Source organism: Squalius cephalus (genome assembly GCF_949319135.1).
Source record: "Squalius cephalus genome assembly, chromosome: 17".
Taxonomy (NCBI): Eukaryota; Metazoa; Chordata; class Actinopteri; order Cypriniformes; family Leuciscidae; genus Squalius; species Squalius cephalus.
The window spans coordinates 10,683,172-10,708,283 of NC_137138.1; the positions used below are offsets into that span (position 1 = coordinate 10,683,172).

The window sequence follows — 25,112 nt, forward strand, 5'->3', positions numbered from 1 at the left end:
GTACAATTTGTGGGGCAGTACAATTAATGCAGAGGAGAAAGTACAATTAATAACTCATAACTCTTGAGAGAGGTCAAAAGTTTAATGGTACCATTTTACTTCAATATCAGCCTAATTCAGAAAAAAATACTGAAATAAAAGTACAGGATTTTCTTGTCATGCCAACACACTTCACAAGCTTAAAGTGGAGGACTAGAAAAGCAGGTGAACACTGCCCTCCTGTGACACTCTGGAGAACAATACTTTCAGGGCAGCTGGTCAAAAAATTAAAACAAATTCTGAGAGATGATTACATTTAGCATGGCTTTACCGGGACATATGAAACTCAAAATAAAATGTAAATTCTGCCCAGTCATGCCTGAAACACACATGCCTGAACTCAAATAAGGACTGGTTTAAACAACACAAATGTATATGCACAAAATGAATAAATAGTTTCATTCACTAACATGTTTAAAAATAAAATAAAACATTAGTGTATTAGTCACACACACACACACACACACACACACACACACAGTCTATGAGATGTACAAACAAAGCATCTTTGCTTCTGGAAATGTATATGTTCATACAATCTGTTTTTACAAAAAAAAAAAAAAAGCATTCAATTCCAGTCTGATGAAAGCTGACAGTGGTTTTGCTCTGGTGAGTTTCTGTAACATCAGCAGTCTACAGTCTGACTGGGTCAACCAGGGGCCCACACTGTCAGGGGTCTATCAACAAGATGTCTTCAGGGTAGAATCCACAAGAACATAGTCCCAGCGAAGAAAATTACCCAAAACAGAAGACATCTCTCTACAAGTAAGTTATTAAAATACCATGAAGCAACACTCTAAACTGTTATTTGAGGTACACAAGTTCTAGAAAGGCAGCTGCCACATGTCTACGTCCTCTGCAGCGTCTTTTAGATCAGACACATTGCTTGGCAGATTCATCGTTTCACCGGAGTGTATGAGTGCGCTTTTGCAGTTGTGTGGGAAGAGCTAAAAATAAGCTTGAAGGTCGTAGATTAGAGAAAGCTTGCGGTGCGAGTCGATTGCCGGCATGCTGGAAGAGCGTTAAACAAACACAACAAACACAAAGGTGACCCTTGCGCAGCAAAAAATATAATCTGATAAAGATTAACTGACTAAGCTATTAGCATTGTGCCATTATTGCAAAACAAAAAATTGTCAGCACAACATAATCAGAACAAGATGAGCAGCACACTTTCAATTTAATATAAACAGGAAAACTAACTTCTGTAAATTATGCGGCAGGAAACTTTTGTGTAAATGTGGTAGTAATGGAGTAATGCTTGACCAAGGCCTGTTGGTGATGTATTTGGCACTACATGATAAAATAGTAAGTATAGCAGTAGAGCAAAAAAAAGACTGCTGGCCATTTCCAAAGCAGCCACAGACACCCATTACTCATACATAATTCTAATGTGATTATTAGTATGGCAGATTATGTGCAAAAAAATCATGCACAGCCTAAGTTTACTGTAGTGTATGAAGAGTTCAGATGCAAAAGCCTCTAAGTGCCATCTGAAATTTTCTTCTAGAATTATCATTTTTATCAAGCTCATATATTTAAGTAATTTCACTTAAATGACAATAGGTAATTTTCATTGCCATTTAAGTAAAATTACTGAACTTAAATATACGAGCTTGATAAAAATGATCATTCTAGAAGAAAATTTCAGATGGCACTTAGAGGCTTTTGCATCTGAACTCATCATATTATATATATATATATATATATCATATTATATATATATATATATATATTGCAGAATTGGGATTGCTTGCGGTTAAAAAGCCATACATTAATGTTATATATGCGTTTGCAAAATCGTACATTTCAGAGAAATCAATTGATTCGCTCTGCGGACAACATTAGAAAGTAATTCAAAGTACGCCTTGTAAGATGAAGGCTTTTGTGCATAAGTTTCCCTTTTTAAAAATGCAGATGAGAGAACATGAAGCATACATTGTGCAAAATTACCCGTCACAGCCCCTCAATAAATCCTTAACATCCTTAAAATTGGTTCATATTTGGCCACATGCATATCAATGCTTCATTCCTTTAAGGTTTTGTGCCGGTCTTTTGAAGACATTCACTGTTTAAATGCAAGGCACGTATTAAGACATTAGCCTCAGATATGTAATGCATGTTTAACTAATGGTGCTTAACGATCATATCCAAGCTGATGAAGAATCATAAATGTGCAACTGGGACCTTGCTTCTTAAATTGTCCTCTTTTACATTGTAGAATTTAAACCCTGGAAAAATAACTTTAGCTAATTCCCTGAAAAGAAAAATCAACTTCAAACACTTTAAATGGAAGACATGCTCGAAACTCCAGATGCTTCCCTTAAGTCTCACTGAACCCATTCAAAGTAAGCAATTTCATCAAGATCAACTGGATAATCTGTTAGATGTATTGGCTCTTTGTTGTCATATCGTTCTCCTTTGTAACTTTTCCAGCGTCCGGCTGGTAAGTAGATATCCCTTTCTTGCTTGCCCGGCTCCAGGACTGGTGCCACCATCAGGTCATCTCCTATCAGAAACTGTGAGTCAACTCTATAAGCTGTTTCATCACTGGTGGCAATCCACCATAATGGGCGAATTATGGGGTCCCCAGTGTCGAGAACTTCTCCAGCCAGTTCTATGACCCTGGGAGCCACAAGTGTCTCGTGTAGCTCAGTGAACCGTTGAGCGATAGCCACCACCTCATCATCGTACTCCCATGGGGGAATGGAGAACTGCATGGAGGGCATGAAAGCAGACAGCTCCAGCCACCGAATATAGAGCTCACGGTCTGGTAGCTTGCCGTTTCCATCTGTACGGTTAGGATAGGCATTGCCTCCAATCATGTCTGGCAAGATGAACTGGTAGCCCAGGATGCTGATGGTAAGGACGGTTGGGATCAGGGACTTCAGGCCAAGTTCATAGCCCCACACGGAGTCCCGGTCGATCGGACGGAAGAAACAGGAGATGTTCTGAGAGCCGTAGCCAGACCGGAGCTCAGCACGCTCGTTGAAAGGGATGGCCATTTCGGTGTAACGGCGAGTGAAGGTGCTTGGGTCAGGGAGGTGGGCTCGGGTTCTGAACTGCCAGGGCAAGTAGTTGGTCTCACCTGCATCCAACTTGAAGGAGGAAATGGCGTATTTGTGGCGTAAAGAGCGAAGCTGTGCCGTGAACCAGTTGCGAGCTTCTGGATTGGTAAAATCCAGGATTCCACCAATGCCATTCCACCACTTAACCAAGGCAGGAAGTTGGCCTGTCGGCTCCATCACGAACAGGCCTTTCTGTACACATGTCCCAAAATTAGCCGAATCATAATTCACAAAGGGATGTGTCCACAGGGATACTAGGATGCCATCTGCCTTGAGCTTTTGAAACATGGCAGAAGCATTTGGGAACTTGTGTGTGTCAAACTCAAACTCCCCATACTGACTGGAGTAACGATCATCAAGTTCTAAGTGGCTACAGTTAAAACCATATTTGCGTATGTTCTCTGCATAAGTTAAAAATTTTTCCTGGGTGATGTTAGTCTTGTGTAAAGCCCAGGTCGACCATATTGGGTGCCGGAACATTTCTTTGGCGGGAACTTTGTTAGGTTTGGGGAAGTATCGGCGAACCATGACCTTGTGGATGGAGGTCACATCTGGGCCCACGCAGACTCTGTAACTAAGTTCAGCATAGGGAGGTCTTCCAGGTGCAGGTTTGTACGGACTGTCCTGATACCGTGCCTGGAAGTACATGGTTTTCTCTGTATCATTCCATCCCAGGTGGAAAGGCACAGAGTCATTGATCTTAATGGCAGTTGCATTGGATGAGAGCCAGTAGCGTTCCAGGATGCCACCAAAGTCATGGCGATTGGAGTACACGTCACTGGTGACAAAAGGTTTGGCTGCCTGCTGACCCGAGATGGCAATAGGCCAATGCTGAACCGCAGTCTCAGCACCACCATACCAGTATGATTCATTGTAGGACATGGCATGTTCCACTGGCCGATCCGACTCCAACTCTTCCCAACGCACACGGTAACACACCACTGTCTCCTTTGGCTTCACTGTCATAATGAAGAAGTTCACCTTGCCAGCAAACGAACGAGAGCAGCGAAGGATCACATCCTCCTTTGAGCAGGAGTCGAGATCAAGTGTACCAGACCTGAAATCAGCAAGCATAAATCAATTTCCTTTAGGTTCATATTTGTCACGTTATTAAAAAAAAGAAAGATGTTATTACAAAGAATGTATACTGAATTTAGTTATCAATAAACTGATTCGCAACTGGTTCTGATTGTACAGTGTACAGAGATGACCCAAAATAAAATAAATCATTTATCATACAAAATACCAACAAAATGTCCAATAAAATTTTGCATTATTTGTATAAATGTATTGTTTATTACATGTATTGTTTGTATTTGATCAATGACATGTTTTTTTTTTTTTTTTAATTAATGTATACAAAAATATATGAAAAATTGCTTGCAAAATATATTTAAAATCTTTTGAAAAAAATGATTTCATGCATTGAAGTTGTTAAAAAATATGTTATTACTTTTTACTTGACAGAACATGTTTGTTTTGAGTCATTAAATTACATTTTTAAAAATGGTATAAACATTTTTCAAACCCATATGAAACCAGCAGGAATGTCGTGTCAACTTGGCACGCGTGTTTTAAAAAAATTTTTTTTTAAGACTTAATGGACACTCTTAAATACATGTCAATGACCCATTTTACTTGTGTCTGCTATCAGAACATTTTGGGTCACAACCCACCAGTTGAGAACCACTGACTGGACTACAACATTTCTCACTGTGAAGATTTTTTATGGCATCAGAAGAATATAAGCACCATGTCCATACTGACCTGAAGCCCATCTTCAAGACAATCCCCCCAGCCTGGTTGCGGATGAGAAATCCATCCTTATTGAGATCAAGCAATTCTGTCTTCAGCAGGTCAGCTTTACGTAGGGAGGCAATATAGTAACACCATGCAGTCACTGCTGCAATCACTAGAACCACACCAATAACTCCAGCCCCGACCAGAGGCCGACTGTCCTTGTTCATCTTCTTGATGGGCACACCTTCCGTGATCGTTCCTCCTGCGCCTCCTGGTACTACTTGGTACATTCTGAGTCTTAGTTTTTATCAATTCACAGTTAAAACGTTGTATAGATGAAGTTTAATTGATAACCTCAAGGCTTAAATGTTATATGCACTAAAATAGATATCATTTGGTAGACTTATGTGAGAAACTGAAGCGGAGATAACCAAAGTGGATATCTTGCTAAATATGTGCAAAATGGAGTCTTGCATCCATTTTTCCTTGTAGCATTTTCCTCTTGTTCTTTATCCTTTATGAGCCTAAGGGGAAAGGAGTGGCAAAGAGTGTCAATGTAAAAGGTTGAAACAAAGTCCAAACAGAAATCTACTTGTCATGCAGATGTAGGAATCACAGTACAAACTCCAGTATTAAGTATTCAGAAAACACTATAGTTTTAGCTTTGATATCGCCCTGAATTGGTCTATTGGGAGGTAAAGGCATAAACAAAAGCAGTTTATTCATGCTGCCAAGGTTTCTCGCTGTGGCAGTGTGTGAATTGACTGCACCAGAGGACAACACAAGGGCCTCCGGGTCTGCAGTATGCAACACCACACCTGCAGAATTTTGAGACTGGCTAAGTGCCACCAGACACACTTGGTTCAAATGAAAAGCACAGTTAACGGACTATGTTTTCTACTGAAGAAAGACCTAGAAGAGCTGCACTGCTAATTCAGACGGTCTCGCATTCTGTTTTTGAGGGATATGTACAACACACTAATAAAGCGCAACAGTGACTGCACTCTTTTTCAGGGGCCTTCATTCTGGAAGCGTCTCATTTTGTCAATAGTCACTAAATTTGAATTAAATCAACGATAAGAATCACAACATTTGAGAAATAAAAAGGTTGTACTTCTAATCATGAAATTATACTATACGTATCCCATGAAGCACTGTGAATGATGAAGCCAAATCAAATCCCAAGTTATTCTCTATAAATTATTGATAATAAATATAATGCATTATATATTTGAAGTTTATATAGTTGTGTGATGGTGTAAGGAGACTGACTCAATGTTTTTTGCAATGATTTATGGAAGTGGGCTGTCACTTTTGAGCCTTTTGCTATGAACATTTCCATGGTAAGATTAACTTTAAGTTGATCTGATTGGCAGATCGCTTTTTATGTTTGTGGGTAGCAGGGGTGTGCAGGCCCAATGAAATGGAAGTAGTGTCAGATCTTTTCTTCCATATTGTGACGTATATCTGATTATCAAAAAAGAAAAAATGTGGGACAGGGACTTGGTGCTTTGTATCGGTTGTTGATTGGATTTTGGTATGTGGGCACTGCAATAAAAAGTGGAGGCAGATGAACGTGTGCTTGCAGGGGCACGGGTTTAGCGGACTAAGTCCTGCATACGTCACCAGAAAGAAGTTGCAGAGAACTGCACCAAAATAAGCAGTTTTGATTAAAAATTACATGAAAGAATCATGCACGATAACATCTACACGACGCAAATATCATCAATTTTGCATTTCTAATTTAAAATCAACAAGTAGGTTGCCTAGTGGCCTAGAATGACTAGTGGCTAGACTAGTATAAGCTGTAGCAACGTTTTAACGGGGATGAAATTGGAAGATGTGACAGCACAAAACTTCTAAAACATCAAAAATAATATCAACACTTATAAAATATCATTTAAAATATTCTCGAAATTAAATAAAAAATTCATATGATTATACAGAATTATAATCATGGTAGGTATGTCTTGCAAAGTGTACACGTTGTTGTAAATCGAATTATTTTTGGAAAAAAAATATTTTTGGAAAAGAAAATTGTAGCTTGATTTTTGCTTCTAGAAAGGACTGTTCTGCTCTGTTCAGAACTGCTGATTATGCACATGTTCACTGGTAACAAGAGGCATGTGATTCTCTGACAACAGTCACTTCAGTTCTTCCCTAAATGAAAGAAGATCTTGCAAAAGATCTTGCTTGACTGAAAAAACAACAGTGAATATTTGACAACAAATAGAAATGTTTAAAAAGGATACTTTGCCATGGCACATGATTAAACGTAGGCTAATGGTTAAACACCAATGAATTGTGACACAGTGTTGCAGAAGTCTATCTTGACAAGAAACCATTGGAGGGATGAAGCAATCGTGTACTCTCACACAGCACTCAAATAAACAACATTTCTCTTATTCAGAACATGCGGCAACATGCGGCTTAAAAAAAACGGGTTCTTCGATCTCTTTGCAGCACCCTTAATTTATTCCAAATAAAGACTCAAACAGAGCGCTGAATGTACATACATGGACATATAAATAGGTCAGAGAGTTGTATCAGATTGTATATAAGTCAACTTTCACTAAAATAGCCACAGCACTAGAAACAACATGAATAATATTGGTTGAGCTGTTAAAGATATTTGCATGCTCGTTTTAATAACTCAGGAAATATGAGATCTAGCACGCAGAAATTACATGGGTCAAAGTGTAACAAGTTCTAAGACATAGTAGCCACTACAACAACATTGAAATAGGTCTAAAACTCCTTAAATGGTCACATTATTATAGGAAAACGGCAAAAAATAAAAATAATAAAAAATAAATAAATAAAACGTTTTAACAAAACAGTTCGGTATTGTATCACATAAGGGTACATGTGAAACAACAAGACAGTCAATGGTCGATTTATCAGGCAAAGGGGTGTCGACTCTAAAACACACGCAGGACCTAAATTCGTCGGGTGACAGGACGAATTTGCTATTTAAATGCCTAAACATTTCTATTTACATGATATAGCATACTTACCAGCTTGAGTAGGCTACTGAAGGTTTCGTATGCTGTTTCCTTTCACGAACGATTCAAGACGCTGAACTCCGTGTCTTGTTATGGGAGGAGTTTATTGGGCGACTCGCTGTTCACACAAACTCTGCAACTCTGGGAAATTGAGTTTTACTCAGCGAGTGAGAAAGTGTGAATATTGTGATTTGCTTTTGTCTGGCTGTCAGCCGCTGAACATAGTTGTTTGAGAAAAAACAACAGTCATAATTTGTGAGTGTTTGTTTTTATTAATCTACCATAGAAAACAACGCTTACCTTCTGTCAATCTCTTACAAAAAAACTACAAAACAAATCCCGCCAAATACCAGTTACTACAACTAGGCTACTACTTTAAAATTAAAACACTGCTTTATATTAATATGTGGATCATCCTTTGATTTGCATATTGTGTACAACATTTTGCCTATTTTATGAAAAAGAGTTTTCTACCACTAGCCTACCACTAGAATTGGCCCCAAAAAAACTAAAAAAATCTTAACTGATCCAAGGAGGTAGAATGACCTGCCTAACTCAAGAAACGGCTCATTACTTTAATACTAAAACTTACCATTCTACATAGGCCTATCTATTTAAAAAAGACTGGGGTCACACTCACAGCACTATTGTTGGCTTGAATGCTAACCTCACTTGTAAGTCGCTTTAGATAAAAGTGTCTTCTTTATTGTCATTGTAACGAGTCACAACGAAATTCTCTGTGACCCAATCCAGTTTGCAGCATATAAAAACAACAATTCCGACAAACAACAAATGGCAAACATCAAATGGTCTGCTAAATGATTAAAGTTCAAGCTTGAATTGTCGAATTTACATTGTATGCAAACTACGGTTACCGTGGTAATGTTTGTAAAGCAAAAATAACACACTTAGTGGGCACATCATAAACGTAGTTTATTTGTCATGGTAATGCACAACATCCAAAAATACATTTTACAGTCATTTGAATGAAGTTGCACCCAAGCATATTTTACCAGGCAGGATCTCCAAACACATAACGTACCTCAATAATACACTGTAAAATGACATTATCAAACTGCGAGAGAGAAAAAACATTATAAAAAATGCACAAACACTGGCTTTTAGTAGTGCTTAGCTTCGGAAACAAACTCTGGGTGGATGATGTAGTGTCCAACTTTATATGGCTTCACCACATGGAAACAGCTGTGTCCTTCACTGCAAACCAAAACATCTAGATTTAAGAAGGATAATCTCAGACATTCAAATGCATTGACAACTGAGCCATGTTTATGCTGAAACACATTACAGTTTAGCAGAATGAAAGATTAAATTACAATTTTCAAGATTACATTGAATTATATGTCTGAATGGCCTATATCAGATCAGTGTGTGTGTGTGTGTGTGTGTGTGTGCGTGTACTTATGTAATATATATATACATACACACACACACATACATATATATATATATATATATATATATATATATATATATATATATATATATATGGGAATAAAATACCTGCAATCAGCAGTGGACTTTGAGCGTGGTCTTCTGTGATGATGGGTAACCTGGTGTTTGAAGGGTTTTAAAGATGGCATGATGTCCATCTGTTGATTCCAAGCCGATCTGATACGATCTGTGTCTGAATATTTCCTGAATACAAAGAAGAAATTACCCTAAGCCGTATGCAAGATATGAAGATAACGTATTTGAGGAAAAAATCATAGCATGATCAGTTCAGAAATTGATAGTATATTATTCAGAGAAAACACACATATCAGGTATGCAATGCATTGGATTGCATTTTACTTTTAAAGACACACTGCTGCAATACAGGGTAATATCTTGTTTATTCAGATGCATAAAGTAAAGTCATGAAATAGCATTTAAGTTAAACTAAAACTATTTATGCAATGCCCATGCATATGAAATATGATTGCAAAAGTTTTACCCTTGTGTGTTTGTTGCATGAGCAAAGTTGGTTTGTTGTGGTTTGATAAGCCAGGCAGCAGGTGGCAGTGTACAAACTGCAGAGGAGACCTCAGGTGGTTTGGAGTCACTTTGCGATGAGCTCTGCATAGTTGGTTGGTGTCCTGTCTGCTCGTCTTGAGGGCAATGATAATATTTTTTCAGTTATAATATATACAAATATATTTTATATATTAGTCTGAAGCTGGTGCTGTGCAGCTGATATACTACACTGATTTGCTCAACCTCAGCTGACACAGAATGCATTGGTATACCTGGATACTGGATAGATATGTGTCTGACTGGAGGTAGAAAAGAGGTTGGAGGAGCCGTCATCTGAAAGTGTTTCCTTGAGCCATATCCTGTCTGCAGCATTCTTGGCATCAGGAAGTCCTGGGTGGCAAAGGGATTCAGAAACCAATCCTAAGTGGCACTTAATAGCCTGTAACACTGATCCCGAAGAGGTTAGATTGTTTTGCTAACATAGTGAGAGTCGATCCCAACCTCTGATCCCTGTTCAGTGGTTTGGAAACAGTGTAATCGGAGCCTCCTGTACAAAGCCTGTACATGTAGGTTTGTTTTGCAGAATCAAGCGGCTACAATGTTCCCAGGCCTGGTGAATTATTAATGATTTGTCAGGTCAGTTAATTGAAAAATGTTGGCTGTTGTTTACAGCACATTTCTTACCTCAATACTGCATTTTAACCCAATTGTTTTGCTCATTCAGCTAAAACACGCCAGCAATAAAATAGTGCAAATCAAGAGAATGCAAACAAACACCACACAAAATCCATATAAAATTCAAGTAAATAATTAATGTAGCACACCAGTGCTTGATTCTCAATTTTCTTGTGGTTAGAGACTTAACAAAAAAAAGAATAAGGTGTAAATGCTTATCACACATATCTGATGTGATCTGAATTTTAAGATTGATAACTTCTCTAATCTGATAAAAAAAATAAAAAAAAATTTAATGCAGACATTAAACTGATCAAAAGTGACCGTAAAGACATTTATGATGCTGTGAAAGTTTATTTTATTTTAAATGAATGCTGTTCTTTTGAACTTTTATTCATCATGAAAATAAAAATATTAAGCAGCAAAATTGTTTTCAACTGTGATAATAATAAGAAATATTTATTGAGCTCCAAATCAGCATATTAGAACTATATTAGAAGGATCATGTGACACTGAAGACTGGAAACATGGCTGCTGAAAATTCAGCTTTATCATCACAGAAATAAATTCAATTTTTATTAAAATAGAAAACTTTTAAATTGCAATAATATTTCTCAAAATCACAGTTTTTTACTGCATTTTTGATCAGATAAATGCAGCAATGGTGAGCAAAAGTCACTTCTTTCAAAAACATAAAAAAAAGTATGATTTTTTTTTTCCTGACTTGGCAAATAAAAATACCACTGAAAAGTTTTAAAATGAGACCACAGAAGAAACGTTCATTTATGCTGGCGATCGTGCTATAATTGTCCAGGAAGCTCTTACCGGCCGTGGATGAGGATTGTTCCTGCGATATGCAGAGGACGGCCTGGGCCGGGTGGGTTTGACCCGAGCTGGGTAACTGAACTCCTCTGAGTAGGTGCTGCTGAAGTGTAGTTGAGGACCCATTTCCTCTGTGTACAGTAAGAGTGTGTCTGCAGCTCCTTGACTGCGGTCAACCAGACCTCACCCCCTCCCTTTCTACAGCACCTCTGCTCTTGTGCAGTCAAGCACCTCTTCCTGTACCCTAAATCCTTTCATCTTTCCATGAAAAGTATTCAAAAAAGTTGCCTCAAAAGAGAAAACGTTGTCATCGTTTACTCATACTCTATAGGTTTGAAACTACATAAAGTTGATAACAAAATGTATCACTCTGCCCCTTGGATGCCACTGGATTGCTTTGAGATCAGACTAAAGGTTACAATCACATTTGAAATTGTAGTACACACAAAGCACATCTGAAGCAATCATATGGGATGTTATTCTGGTATTCTGGCCCGGTTCTGTATTAGACGCTCCACTGAAGAGAGAAAAAGAGAGCTGGCAATTGGATAATCTGCATAGGCATCCGTCTGTCACCAGGATTGAGCTGCCATTGTTTTCATTTCCCCCTCGGCCAGTGATCAATAATTCAAGCCTTAGATCCTGTGTGTCTTTTGTGGCCCCTGTTCAGCTGGGCCAAACTGAGAGTTAAACAGGTGAGGAGAGATCTGTTTATCGGTCTGGACAAATGCCCGAAATTGAGCTGGAAAGAATAGGGGCAGAGTGATACTTTTAGTACTGATTATAAGAATAAAAATAACTAAAAATGTTGATTCTAAATTTTAAAAAAGAAATCTACAGAATATATAATTTATTTAGCATTTCATACATTTTGCTAAAAATTGTGATATTGTGAAATAATATTGCAATTTTTCAAAATATAAAAAAAATCTATCAAAAAATGTAAAAGCTGTATTTTCAGCATCATTACTCCAGTCTTTAGTGTCACATGATCCTTCAGAAATCATTCTGATATACTGATTTGCTGCTCAAGAAAGATTTCTTCTCATTATCAGTGTTGCAAACAGTTGTGCTGCTTAATATTTTTCTGGAAACCGTGATAAATGTATTATTTGATGAAAAGAAAGTTTGTTTTGAAAAATTAGTTTGAATTAGAAATCTTTTGTAACATTATAAATGTCTTTACGGTCACTTTTGATCAATTTAATGCATCCTTGCTGAATAAAAGTATTAATTTGTCTTTAAAATGACTTCACTTAAGAATTTGAACATTAGTACATTTTCCTTTCTCTGTGAATGAATCATACCACTATGCCATAACTTCAGAATGCTAATGTTCTGACATTAGACTCCACATTAGAGAATAACTCTATGATACATTAGGGCAATCTGCTCATGTCATTGTAGCTACAATATTGTAGATGACAGTAATTAATGTGTAATCCTATATGAATGAAAGGAGTTCTTCATTCATACGAGATAATCAAGACAGTCATCATTTAACTGAGCAAAACTGGCACTTATCCACAGTCCCTGTCAGCACCACACACACACACACACACACACACACACAAAAAATCCTCCTTGTCTGTGCCAACACAAGTAAATCAAATATGTCTTTCAGCAACCTATTATGCAAAGGACAGCTTTCAGGTTACTCAAATAGTTCCACAGGGAAAAACGTTCCACTCATAATTATTGACACAAAATGGGTTTGAAGGGAGGTTTCTGTCCAGGTCTACTTTTTAAATAATCCCTCAAATGGAGATATATCCTAATTATATTTGTGTATCATTAAGCTCCAACTTACTTTTTGTTGTTTGTTTAACAAAACACAGTAATATTTATCTTTGAAACATTATCGACTGGTGTTCGTAATCTTCTCTCTCATATAGGTGTTCAGTGACCATAATTCCTTCCACTACATGTAGGTGACCACATTCAACAGATCCGCTCACTCTTACTTGGCGTCAGGTTCCTTTTTAAAGTGACTCATGATTTATCCATGAGTTCCGTTCTACTCCCGACATATCGCATTTGCATGGGGCAATCTAATTTAGTCAGTGTAAACATAAAGTGTAGTTCCAGAAGGATTCCAGAAAGTAGCTGATTCTAAAAGAGAGGGGTGATCTTTAATAGAAAAAAAAAAAAAAAAAAAACAGAATCCTGCCAAGGGAATTATTAAACACAAGGTAGCCACTTTAAATTCAAGTTTTCAAGTTTTCAGTCCTCACAGGAATACATTGGCCATGCTGCAGACTTCTCTGCACTGATTCTTTGATGTGTCTAGTCCAGTTTATTGATGCTTGGCTTTCATGGTTGCTTTCAGTTTTGTGTAGATAATCCCAAAGTTCTGCAAACAAAAAGCAATGATCAAAACAAATGAAGGAAACCACTGGGATTACAGATTGAGATTACTGATAGATATTCAGTTTTAGCCGACCTCAGGTCTCTAGTTTGGTATACATCACCCACGGCTCACCTGGATTGCGTAATAGACTATTCCAAGGTATCCAGCTATACAGCCACCCAAAAACAGGTCAAAGGCGGCCGGCTTCACCCTAAAAAATAAAATAAAAACAATTATAAAAGATCAAGGATTGGTGTTAAAAATGATACTGACTGAAAACATTTTCGCTTACTAAAATTAAAACTACTGTTACTGAAACATTTTTAAAAATGACTCCAAACCTTACTAAAATAAAGGAAAAAATTACCATGCATTAATTTTAGTTTTAGTTTTTAATACTTAGTGTATTATTAAACTAAAATTAATAAATAAATAAATATAATACACTGAAAGTAGAAAACTGAAACTACTAAAACTAAAGTAACCAATTGAAAATAAACTAATAAACCCCTGGGTCTGAATCCAAGGGAATTAAGGTCTATTTTAACACTTTTTACAGGGATTTAAACACTATTTACTTAATTAATATATATTTATGCACAGCGTCTGTAATCGAAAACTTCCCTACTGTAAAGAATACGAAAAACAGGACGCCTAAAGTGTAGTATGTCTGAATACATAGTATTCGAAAAATAGAAGGTGAAAAGTCCCTGAATGACCTACTTCCGCCGAGATTCTGAAGTGTGCATTCGATGGACACTTTACTGTCCCATGAGGCCACGGGAGAGGATTTATGAATGGCAGTGAAGCGACGCAACTGACACTGGCTGGTCACGTGGCAGTAACAGTATAGAACGTACTTTTTTAAAGGTCGTGAAGTAAGTTTAAATTCAATTGTAATACTCAGACAGTATACAATTTCAGACGCACCGACAGTTGTAATCATTGGTGCAAATTGCGTCTGTAATTTTGGTATACATAATCTTTCATTTAAAGGTAGTAACTTCCGCCCCGCCTTTGATGTTTCAACTCCTCCCTTGCAACCATCTTTCATTTACAGACCATCAATTCTCAATGGATAAAATTCATCCAAACCTCTTTTACTAGCTGAATATAACATTTCATTTGGAAATGCATCACATCTCTAAATTGAAAAGGGTTGTTAATTCTGTTTCATCTCAGGACCAATCACAACCAACCAATCACAAGACTTACTCACCTGTACATCATCATTGGTTGGCTCATTTGATCAAAGAATGTGATTTCAGGATCCCTATAAAAGTCAGACAAAACAAGCTTACTATGTCTGTATCTACTAGTGTGTGTCTGTGTTTGGGTGGGTGTGAGCTGTAGTTTTGCTTTTTTGCAGAAAGTGTGTTGGTAAACATTGTTTGAACTTTTTTGCTACTGGCAAGATAAAAATATGAATTCTGTCTCTGTGAGTGTATGCGTATTTGCAACTCTAGTACAAAATGCATCTGTAAACCTGCTACAGAAGTCTTTTGAAGTCTTGCTTCAGGCCATTGATGAGGTGAAATATTGTGTCTGTGTGTACCTTCTGTCCAGGTGGAACGTGTGTCTATGGACCTGCTTTAGATAGTGTTTGAACTCCTGCTCCAGGCTGCTGATCAGGAGCAGTTGTCCTGGTTCTCTGTCCAGCAACTGGACAGCTCGGGGAACAGACGTCATCATGCTCATCAATGAAGACAAATGGCTGTCTTGAATATCCTACATAGCACATAAAGGTTACTTGATGAACCTTCATCTTGATGAAATTTCAGCTTTGCCTTTAACGGAATAAATTTCACTTTAAAATATGTCAAAATAGAAAAATTGTAATAATTTTGACAGTTTTCACTGTATTTTGACCATATAAATGCAGCTTTGGAGAGCATAAGAGACTCATTTCAAACTTCCAAATTTTTAAATGGTAGTGTATCGAAATTGTACCACAATACAGTTTTTTTTGGCTAAGTTTTAGCTGGATTAAGCCTGATAAAATAAAAAACAGAGCAGAAAAAAATGATTACCAAACTGCCCTTGAAAACCTGCATGTCCTTAGCAGAGCCCTACAGCACAAAAAAGATGATATATATTAATGAAAAGTGTAAACAAAGACAAAAGTGGTCTGTATGTGCTTTCAAGGTTAAATTTGGCGAGACCCTCCAAACGTTTGCCTCACCTTGTCTGAAAGATTGTACATGAATCTTGCCAAGGACTCAGCAACTATAACGGCGTTCCGCTTGAGCTTCCTGATGTCCACCTGTGCCCTAAATATACAAGAAAAACTGTGAGATGAGAAATGGTGCATCTGTCATTTTAAAATGCAGTCTGAAATGTCTGCTTTAACAGAGTTGCATTTCATGTAGTCCAAAACAATTGGATAGGAAACTTGATTCACACTGGTTTCAAGGATAAAAAATGATTTAAAGGTCCTGAAAGAGATTGTTTTTGTGGAATGGTACTGGAAAATATTCATCTAACCTGACAGATGTCACTGACAAAAAGTGACTGCAGGCCAAACTTTGTTCAGCCAATCAAAAGACTTTGAGGCTCTTTCCACCTGTCAATTATTTTGCACATTCAAAAGGCAGCCAATATATGGGAAGCAGGAAGCTGAGTGGTAGTTGGAGTGAATCATTCAGGTTTACAACATATTCAGCTTCATAAGCAGGTGTCAGTTTTTAGTTTGTTGTGCAAGAAGCTGTGGGTTTCTTTGTGGGGTGGTTTTTGAAAAGAGTGGACGTGGCTAATTCACTGGCTCCATCTGGCAGACGTTCCAGAATGGAATTTGCTTACAGAACTTTAACTTTGGAAAAATTTGGTAGATTTTTCTCACATGGTGTCCAGGATAGATCCTCTCAGCTCTGATTTAGGGTTCTCAATATGCGACAGAGTGAATCCTGGGATATGTTTCATCCCATAGCGCTCATGCTCCCAAGCCACGTTGGTCTCCTGCAGGTTGATCTTCTTATGGACTGTACCAAATCTCACCCAGGGGAACCTGGCAGAGATTATCTGTAAACACAGAAAGGGAAAAGATGTACAAGAGGGTCAATTGCCAATCACCAAAGTTTTTTTTTTTCATTGAACATAGACTGACTTCCACTTCATGCATAATTCAACTTAACCTGCTCTAGCTGCTGAATGAAGCTGTACTGAGGCGTTCCAGGCTTAGGTGGCCGTGAAACGTGTAGGAAAAGCTCATCTCCGGTGCCAAGAGAGTCCAGACATACAACGAATGCCACATTGTCATGCAAAAGGCTGGATTCTGCATAGAGTTATAAAAAAATGAATGCTGTCAAGATTCTTCTGTTTAAATACCTCTTGCTTGGATTGACAATACTGACAATAGTGTGATATTATCAGGCAATAGTTATGATGGCAAACTGAATAAGATATAATTGTATTCCTTGTCATAAAGGAAACATAAAATCTTTTTGAAATCAGATTCAAGAAACAAAAATTAAAATATATGTTAGGTCAAATTCTCACTATTGACTAGTTTCTTATTAGCATGCATATTACTAGAATATTGGCTGTTTTTAGTACTTATAAAGCACATATTAATGCCTTATTCTGCATGACCATATTCTACATCCCTTAATCCTACCCAATCCCTAAACTTAACAACTACATTACTAACTATTAATAAGCAGTAATTAGGAGTTTCTTGAGGCAAAAGTTGTAGTTAATAGTGAGAATTGGATCCTAATCTAAAGTGTGACTATACTGTATATCATGTTTTATATAGTATGAAGGCTCATACTTTTTACACTCTTAAAAATAAAGATTCCAAAAGTTGTTGTTTTTTTCACAGCGATACCATAGAAGAACCGTTTTGGGTTCTCCAATAAAAAAGTGAATAGTTCTTAAAATAACCATTTTCTTCTTAATATGAAGAACATTTTATATAATCTGCTGGCTGAACAACCATTTTCTACTATAAAGAAATTTTTGTGCTAAGGAAAGTTTCCATGGATGTTAAAGGTTCTTCATAATACCATAGATGCCAATAAAGAATCTTTATTTTTAAGAGTTTTGATTGGAGAGTAAAATGTGTGTAAAGAATACATATTAGCATTAATTTGCTTACCTGCATGGTCCATATTTTCCTCCAGCCAACGCTTGGTGCCAAGGAAATTATATTTACCACCACCAGTCAGGGAGAATAAGAGGTGGTATCTAAAAGATTTTGGAAATGTGATGCAAAATTTAAATGCATAAAAGATAAAAAGAAAGAAAAGGAATCAGTTGATCTACACATTTATAAACTACTGTGTTAATGTAGCCAGTTTTTTAATTATTTTCCAAACAAAAATATTATTAGGTGGTAAAATACAGAGTGAACTAACGGAGCCTGGTTTCGTGGATCACTGTAGAGGTGATGAAAGAGTCGAACCAGCTCGAGAAGAATGGTGACACCACTTCCATTAGAATCCGCACCATACGCCAGCCCCTACAGCACACATACACAAATCACTCACACATACAATTTCATAATACACACTAAAATGGGTAAATAAATGCCCTTCAGTAAATACAATTTCAAAAAAATATATTTTGGCCAAAGGAGAGATAAAGTATCAATGATATGCTAAGCATACAGCCAACATTGTTTTCGATGTATAAAGCGCCAATGGAAGTGATCTGCCAGGTGGTGACTGTAAAACTCATTACCAGTGGGAACATTTTACCATCTGAACCCGTAAAAAGCAGTGGTAATGAAATGCTTTGCTGTGATTACAAGATTACCACAGCATTATTATAGGTACATAACTCAAAAGTGTAGGTCTTTATCAAAACATAAATTCAATTATGGGAATCATATGGAATTTAACAATCCATATTTCAATTTTGGTTCCTGTTGAATATTCTGTTTCCTTAGTGGTTCCTTTAACATTTGAAGGTGTGTTTACACAAACTTTATAATTTTTTAGAGATTCTCAAACAAATTACTCTTATGAGCCTGTACTTTTTAGCAAATCAAAAACATTCCCGTAGCTCAAACAGTAGAGCATGGCGCTAGCAATGCCAAGGTGATGGGTTTGATTCCCACGGCTGGGAATGCATGAACTGATACTTATGAATCTTATGAACGGGTTCTTTTTAGTGAATCAAACACACGACTTACAATTTACTGCATGATTAATATCTCTAAAAATCATGACGTTTCTGGCTCATAAGATTCATTATTTGGGGAATTAGACTGGTTGCGGTGCATATTTTTGATTTACTTAAAAGGGAAAACTCATAAGACTCATTCTTTTGGGAATTGGACTGGTTGTGGTGCATGCTTTTGATTCACTGGCACCACTTTTACATAATGAAAAGAGATTTGGAAGTTCTGAATTACAAGTTACAACCATTTGTCAGTTCCCAACACAATAATTCAATACAATTTTCATTGGTGGGGCTTTGAGATGCCGGTTATATGAATATGTTAATTTCTGTCCGAAGTGTTTGAGTAAAGGTCAGTTCCCACAGCAAGTGAACCATGCCAATTGACAACATGCATAAATCATTTGGAATCATGTTTGAGGGGAGTGTGATGTATTATGTGACCAAAAAATGATTAATCATATATTAATATACAATGAAAAAAGGTTCCTTCGATCTTGATCTTCCAGTGTATATGTGTGTGGAAATTAATGAGGGTGACTTACGGGAGCAAGACCAAACGTGTCATAATGGGCAGTAATTACAATGGTGGGTGGGTCTTCTCCAGCTCCAGGAAGTACTCCCTTGAAATGAAGCAATAAATCCACTTGACTGACAGGTTTAATTATAGCTGAACACTTTTACGTTGTACAGAAAAGGACAGAGTTGTTGTGTGTGGCCAGCTGCCATTCTCACCTCTAAAGTAATGATGGTGGTATCAGTAATAGGCTTGATGGGGGAGTTGTTGCTCACTAATATTTGGAAGGCAGTGGCGGTGATGATACTACGGAGAACTGAAAAAGAGCGAAAGTTGATTCACATGGCTTAACATTTACAGTAAATTCGCTTTCATGAATATTTACGAATAGCAATTAGTACATGCAAAAATATTTAGGCCTACATTTTTTAAGATTTATGTATTTGAATTGCATATAAATTCCATTTATTTGGATTACACCATTTTAACCTAACTAATAAAGTAACTTAAATTTATTGAAAGTCTTTGGGATGTGCTAGAGTAGACTTTACAGAGTACTCGACTCTTGCATAGTCAATAAAAGATCTTGAACAGAAATTGGAAATAAATGTTGTGATGTTATTTCCATCAAGAGGTGCAACAATTTTTGGTCAAGATCTTGTATTGACAATGCAAGAGTCGAGCACTCTGTAAAGTCTCCTCCAGCACATCCCAAAGACTTTCTATGAATTTAAGGTCTGGACTCAGAGGTGCCAATTCATGTGTGGAAATGATTCTTCATGCTCCCTCCCAACCGTTCTTTCACAATTTGAGCCTGATGAATCTTGGCTTTGACATCATGGAATATGGCCACGATTTGTCTTCCTACATGGTTGTTTAAGAAATGAAAAGCTACACACTCCATCAGTTAGGGTTAGAAGAACTGTAGCAATAATGATCCAGTCATAGACTCTTAAGTATTTGCCTATTTAAATCCAGACAACGACTTTTTCTTTTTGGCCTGGCAGTGTACATTTGAGTGTCTTCAGCTTTTTACAGCCGAAAGGTTATTTAGTAATTTTTATGTCTGCTGGCACTCTGCAGTTCCCTCTCACCTCTCACTAGCACAGAAGCAGACTTTGTTGCTGCAGCCTGACTGACTTCTTCATACATACAGAGCAGCTGGTCATCCTCTGGGACCACATACACAGGCATGAGTGTCTCCTTCTGCAGGACCTGAGATTCCGCCACCATGAAGCCCTAGAGATGGTTGGGGAAATTTTCTGACCTTTAGCTAACCAGGTTGGGGAATTGAGGGGTATCTAATGTAATCGGCTTCCTTCGCTAATCACAAATAACCTACAGTTACTGGAAGAAACAATGAATCAGCAGCAATATATCAAGCGTAATTGTGCAAAAATGTTCCTGAATGACCTGCACTATATCCTCTGGTACAGACGAGAGATTTTGGGGTAGCAGTATCAAAACCGCTGCTGCATTCTGATTTTTGGCCTCTAAGTAGCGCTCTGTGGTGAAATCAGGCAGCTTCATGATCACACAGCGGCGAGTCAGAATCGTGTCCGCAGCCGATCGTGCCTCTGCCACCACAATAGCTCCACGGCAACCTGAGGGTCAAAGTTCAGAGTCTAAATGTCATGATCATGTGACATGAGTGTGTGCATTCTTAATTAAATCAGAAAAAGAGAATTTCCAGTGGTGCGTTTCAAGTCTCACTACATCAGTAAGGAATTCAGAATTTAAGTCAAATTCTGTGGTATGGCATCTTTTTTAAGTGTCTCTATTATGCTTTTTCAGATATTACCATGTTATATAGATGTTTGTGAATGTTTAAGGCTTGCAAAATTTCAAAGATCAAAGTGCATGACTTTGAAAGTTATTGTCTCCCAAAAGAAAGAACCGATTCTGAACTGCCTGAAATGAGTCATCATCAGTAATTCCAGTATTACTTCCTGCACAAACCTATGTAGGTTTGTAACAAATTTGCATAATGCCAGCCTATGGTCTTCATTGGATGCCCGCCAAAAACATCTACTTTGACCCGCCCTCAAACAATAGTTGTAGCTGAGGCCTTGAAGAGTTTGGTTTGTGTTGTCGAGAAGATGGTGTTTTCTGCGCTGCAAAATCAAATCCACTTTGCATGCACTTCCAAAGGATGAGAATTTAGGCTCAAATTGATACAGTAAAACCAATCGTTACTGTTCGTATCACTGTGTATCAAGTGCTGAGGAACCCTAAACTAGGCTGGGCCGTCTAACCAATCAGAGGAAAAGGAGAGGATGCTGCAATGTATATTATGAGAAAATTAAAGTTGTTTGACCTTGGATGCATGTAAACCTACTGAAGGAGGCCAAAACATAATTAGGAACCTTTAAAAAGCATAGTAGGGGAACTTTAAAAGGATATCAAGGCTATGTTTTAAGTAGCATGCTGCCTGTTTCCCATAATGCATTGTGCTTGACTTGTAGACTTAAAAGAATAATTCACGGCATGTTTGGAACGGCTTGAGTGTGAGTAAATGATAACGGAATTTTCATTTTTTTGGTGAACTATCCTTTTAAACTGTTGTGTGTTACCATGTTTGTCCTGATGTAAGTTGTATTGCTGCATCCTGTAGGCGTTGAACCCATAGGAGGATGCTGCGGGCAGGGCAGATGCATGTAGGAGATGCACTGACAGCAGCAGCAGTGCCGCCACTTTAGAGGTTCTGAGAGTCATGTTGATACCCCACATCTGAGTTCGCCCAAAGAACCAACACGTCTATGAAAAATGCAAGATGGAATATTAAAAACAATAATAAACCTTTTTTTCCCAAGTGTGTGAACACACATTACAGGAGGTCCATAGACACATTTATAATAAAAAAAATATACAAAAATTACTAATACACTCTTAAAAATAAAGGTTCCAAAAGGGGGTTTCCACACTGGTGCCATAGAGAATCTTTTTGGTTCTCCAAAGAAACTTTCAGTGAACAGATTTTAAAAGAACGCATTTTTTTCTTAGTGTTTAGAACATTTTAAGAATCCAAAGAACCTTTTGTGCAATCGAAAGTTTCCAATGGATGTTAGCGGTTCTCCATAGGTCAGCAATAAGGTACGAGAGGCTGTGCTATAGCGTCGTGCCTGCAACCCCCTTCAGATGTCACTTATTCATGATACAGCACAAACATTGAGTACTATATTGTTTTTATAAAACGGTTACCATACAATACCATTAAAGCCAAAAAAATATTTATAATGCAACTTTCATGAAGTAAAATCACTGAAAGGCTTCCTTCCGCTGGAAAAAAATAGCGGTTAAAAAATAGTCCCTGACCAGCAACAGAATTACATTGTTATGACAAAGACTTTCTTTATGAGTGAGTCACTCAGCAGCGAAGATTTTTTTTTCATTGAAAAGACTGAAACTTGTTGTGAACACGGAACAACTGTCAAATGCTTTGACTAGCGCTGTCAGTGTCATGGCACGGGAAAACCAAAACTGATTTTTATTTTTTTTATGAACATATAGGACTGACCTTAAGGAAAATCCTACATCTGAATGCAGGTAATACACTCCATCACTCAATCTCTCTCACACAATACTCTTCTACATAATACAGTAAGCTTCAATAAACAATATCAATTGAGAACAGTTTACTTGGTCATAGGGATAAAAAACATTGCCCAGTCAGAATCAAGGACTAGAAATATCAGTTCTCCAAATGCCAATAAAGAACCTTTATTTGTAAGACTTTATATATTTCTAACTACTTAAAAAAAAATTAAACGTGTATAAAACAAATTTAACTGTAACACAATTTATTTTTTAGATAAGCTATTTTAAATGAAAATTATTTTATATTGGCAGCCCATGGGTCGGCTGAGTCTGAAAAAGTATTTGGGCCTTTACAATATAATCAGCCATATAAAAATTGCAATACTGTAGCCTACATCTAACAGCAAAAAGACAGTTTTCACAAAAAGACGCAATACATGCGTCATACCTTCTGTAATCATGCAGAATATGGACACAATGTAATGAGCATTAACAATATTTGCTGAATATCAATGCCACCTTTGCACTTGAGATTTGCTGCCATGTGTAAACCTTAATTAAAAGTACAACAGATGTACTAGAATTAGATATTAGCAGAATATAAAGGCCCAAGCCGCCAAACACGGCCCTAGTTGAGATTGTAACTCACCCAAAGTCCACGTTAGATCTTCCGCAGTGTGAAAAAACGATCCGTCTTGTGGTTTGAGCAGGATGTGGTGTCCAAAGCATGGCCGAGGCCAAGGCTTAGAGAGGCCCTCAGGTAAGCCTAGTGTACCATATGGCCCAGACGGGATAAAGATAAGATTATCAGTCCTCCCCTCCAATCCCAGACAACCTACAACATTTACAAACCCCTCTTCCCAGTTGTTACAATATACTCTGTATGTCACTTAAGTCTGAACCCCAAAATTGGAAGAAACATGGCTAAATACAGGGGGGAAAAGCCAGTCAAAAGTTTGGACAGATCTACTCATTATTTATATATATATATATATATATAAATATTGTAGAATAATTGCATACTATTTTATTTTATAAACATTGTTTTTCTAAATTAAAATGTAGCAAATAATTACTGTCAAGCGTGTCAGTTTTTTTCCTGGTGGCATATATGCACAAAAATACACAGGACAAGGGAGTTGCAATTGTATATTTCAGATGTATTTACTGGTATGATACACTACACAGAACAACAAACATTGTTAAATACTGGTATGGAAACTGTTCATGTCTTTACAATCATATTTATCGACAATAGTGTGTGTGTGGGGGGGTGTGGGGGGGTATGTTGGGGGGGGGGGGGGGGGTAATATGAAGGAAAGAAAATAAACCAAAAAACAAAATGTTAAATAAATGAATGAAAATCATACCACTTGCAATAAATAACATGACCCATTGTATAGCTTCAATTAAGGCATACTCTACTTCAGTGTAGTAACAGAGAATGGACAATGATTTAGTCGTTATACAACGGAGTGTTTATCTCGAACCAAAGCAGATGCAGAGGATGACAGACATGTTCATTCATCACATACACAGATCAGTCAGTCTTATGGTACGTCTATAAGTACCATGAGAGAAACGGCAGACAAGGGGCTTAAGGGAACTTGCAATCAAATTATTCACTTACATATCTATTGAGAGCTTATAGAACAGGCATTTTGTAGGTTATCTATTGCTAAGCTAAGAGCTATACCACTGAAACATGGCATTTTCCCTTGTCAAATAAATTAACAATGGAATTGGCAACTGAAAACATTTGCATGATGTTCAATCCCCTAGTTGACACCATAACATACCAAAAAAAAAAAAAACTCTTAGTGAATGCACCTTTACTCTGCAGTGTAGTATGAAATATTTGCCTGCATATTAATACAGCAAAGTACGTTTTGGGGAGTTTGCATTGTTGTGTTCCGTATCCACTTGAAAAGGAGTAAAAAGAAAAGATGTCATAATACTGTTCTGAAGTTATAGAGTTATATAATGATCCACATTAAAAAGACTGCCAATTTATACATCAGATCTACATTATTGTTCAAAAGTTTGGGGTCGGTACTATTTTTTAAAATGTTTTTGAAAGAGGTCTCTAAAACGCAGTAAAAACTGTAATATTGTGAAATATTATAACAATCTAAAAGAACTGTAACTGTTAAATGTAATTTACTCCTGTGATGGTAAAGCTGAATTTCGTTATAGTCACATGATCCTTGAAGTCATACAAATATGCTGATTTGATGCTCAAGAAATATTTATTATTCTCATTA

At 37.2% G+C, this 25,112-nt stretch overlaps 3 protein-coding genes across 5 annotated transcripts; all 3 read right to left on the reverse strand.

Annotated features, from left to right (window-relative positions):
- Positions 1-1,917: 1,917 nt before the first annotated feature.
- Positions 1,918-7,951, reverse strand: myorg (myogenesis regulating glycosidase). Its single transcript, XM_079846794.1, has 3 exons — positions 7,865-7,951; positions 4,875-5,371; positions 1,918-4,164 (listed from the first exon to the last, which is right to left on the reverse strand). Exons 2-3 carry the CDS (start codon positions 5,135-5,137, stop codon positions 2,370-2,372), a joined length of 2,058 nt encoding a protein of 685 aa, XP_079702920.1. The 5' UTR covers positions 5,138-5,371; positions 7,865-7,951; the 3' UTR covers positions 1,918-2,369.
- An 818-nt stretch (positions 7,952-8,769) lies between these two features.
- On the reverse strand, positions 8,770-11,521 carry LOC307144285 (uncharacterized protein). Its single transcript, XM_079846543.1, has 5 exons — positions 11,327-11,521; positions 10,099-10,216; positions 9,807-9,960; positions 9,374-9,508; positions 8,770-9,067 (listed from the first exon to the last, which is right to left on the reverse strand). Exons 1-5 carry the CDS (start codon positions 11,447-11,449, stop codon positions 8,974-8,976), a joined length of 624 nt encoding a protein of 207 aa, XP_079702669.1. The 5' UTR covers positions 11,450-11,521; the 3' UTR covers positions 8,770-8,973.
- Positions 11,522-13,431: 1,910 nt separating this feature from the next.
- On the reverse strand, positions 13,432-23,616 carry LOC307144284 (BOS complex subunit ncln). 3 transcript variants are annotated; one of them, XR_013818716.1, is made up of 16 exons: positions 23,498-23,587; positions 21,885-22,068; positions 20,725-20,915; positions 20,406-20,550; positions 19,530-19,627; positions 19,340-19,417; positions 18,029-18,132; positions 17,770-17,858; positions 16,805-16,944; positions 16,513-16,691; positions 15,856-15,943; positions 15,704-15,742; positions 15,261-15,401; positions 14,893-14,946; positions 13,806-13,884; positions 13,432-13,676 (listed from the first exon to the last, which is right to left on the reverse strand). XR_013818716.1 is itself a non-coding variant. In XM_079846542.1 (16 exons), the coding sequence occupies exons 2-16, from the start codon at positions 22,039-22,041 to the stop codon at positions 13,620-13,622; spliced, it is 1,671 nt and encodes a 556-aa protein (XP_079702668.1). In that variant the 5' UTR covers positions 22,042-22,068; positions 23,498-23,616; the 3' UTR covers positions 13,432-13,619. The 3 variants fall into 3 exon arrangements, 1 of the variants encoding a protein (XP_079702668.1); XM_079846542.1 differs by having other exon boundaries at positions 15,229-15,401; positions 23,498-23,616; XR_013818717.1 differs by having other exon boundaries at positions 13,438-13,676; positions 15,160-15,401.
- Positions 23,617-25,112: the final 1,496 nt, after the last annotated feature.

Excerpts from the sequence above, each read along its gene's own strand:
- LOC307144285 (XM_079846543.1), bottom strand. The coding sequence starts at position 11,449 with ATGGGTCCTCAACTACACTTCAGCAGCACCTACTCAGAGGAGTTCAGT. Across the intron at positions 10,217-11,326 it reads ACAATCCTCATCCACGGCCG|GACTTCCTGATGCCAAGAAT; the intron begins GTAAGAGCTTCC and ends TTTGCCACCCAG. Across the intron at positions 9,961-10,098 it reads CATATCTATCCAGTATCCAG|ACGAGCAGACAGGACACCAA; the intron begins GTATACCAATGC and ends ATTGCCCTCAAG.
- myorg (XM_079846794.1), bottom strand. The coding sequence starts at position 5,137 with ATGTACCAAGTAGTACCAGGAGGCGCAGGAGGAACGATCACGGAAGGT. Across the intron at positions 4,165-4,874 it reads GTCTTGAAGATGGGCTTCAG|GTCTGGTACACTTGATCTCG; the intron begins GTCAGTATGGAC and ends TGCTGATTTCAG.
- LOC307144284 (XM_079846542.1), bottom strand. The coding sequence starts at position 22,041 with ATGTGGGGTATCAACATGACTCTCAGAACCTCTAAAGTGGCGGCACTG. Across the intron at positions 20,551-20,724 it reads TACCAGAGGATATAGTGCAG|GGCTTCATGGTGGCGGAATC; the intron begins GTCATTCAGGAA and ends AACCATCTCTAG. Across the intron at positions 15,743-15,855 it reads TGTACAATCTTTCAGACAAG|GGCTCTGCTAAGGACATGCA; the intron begins GTGAGGCAAACG and ends TTTGTGCTGTAG.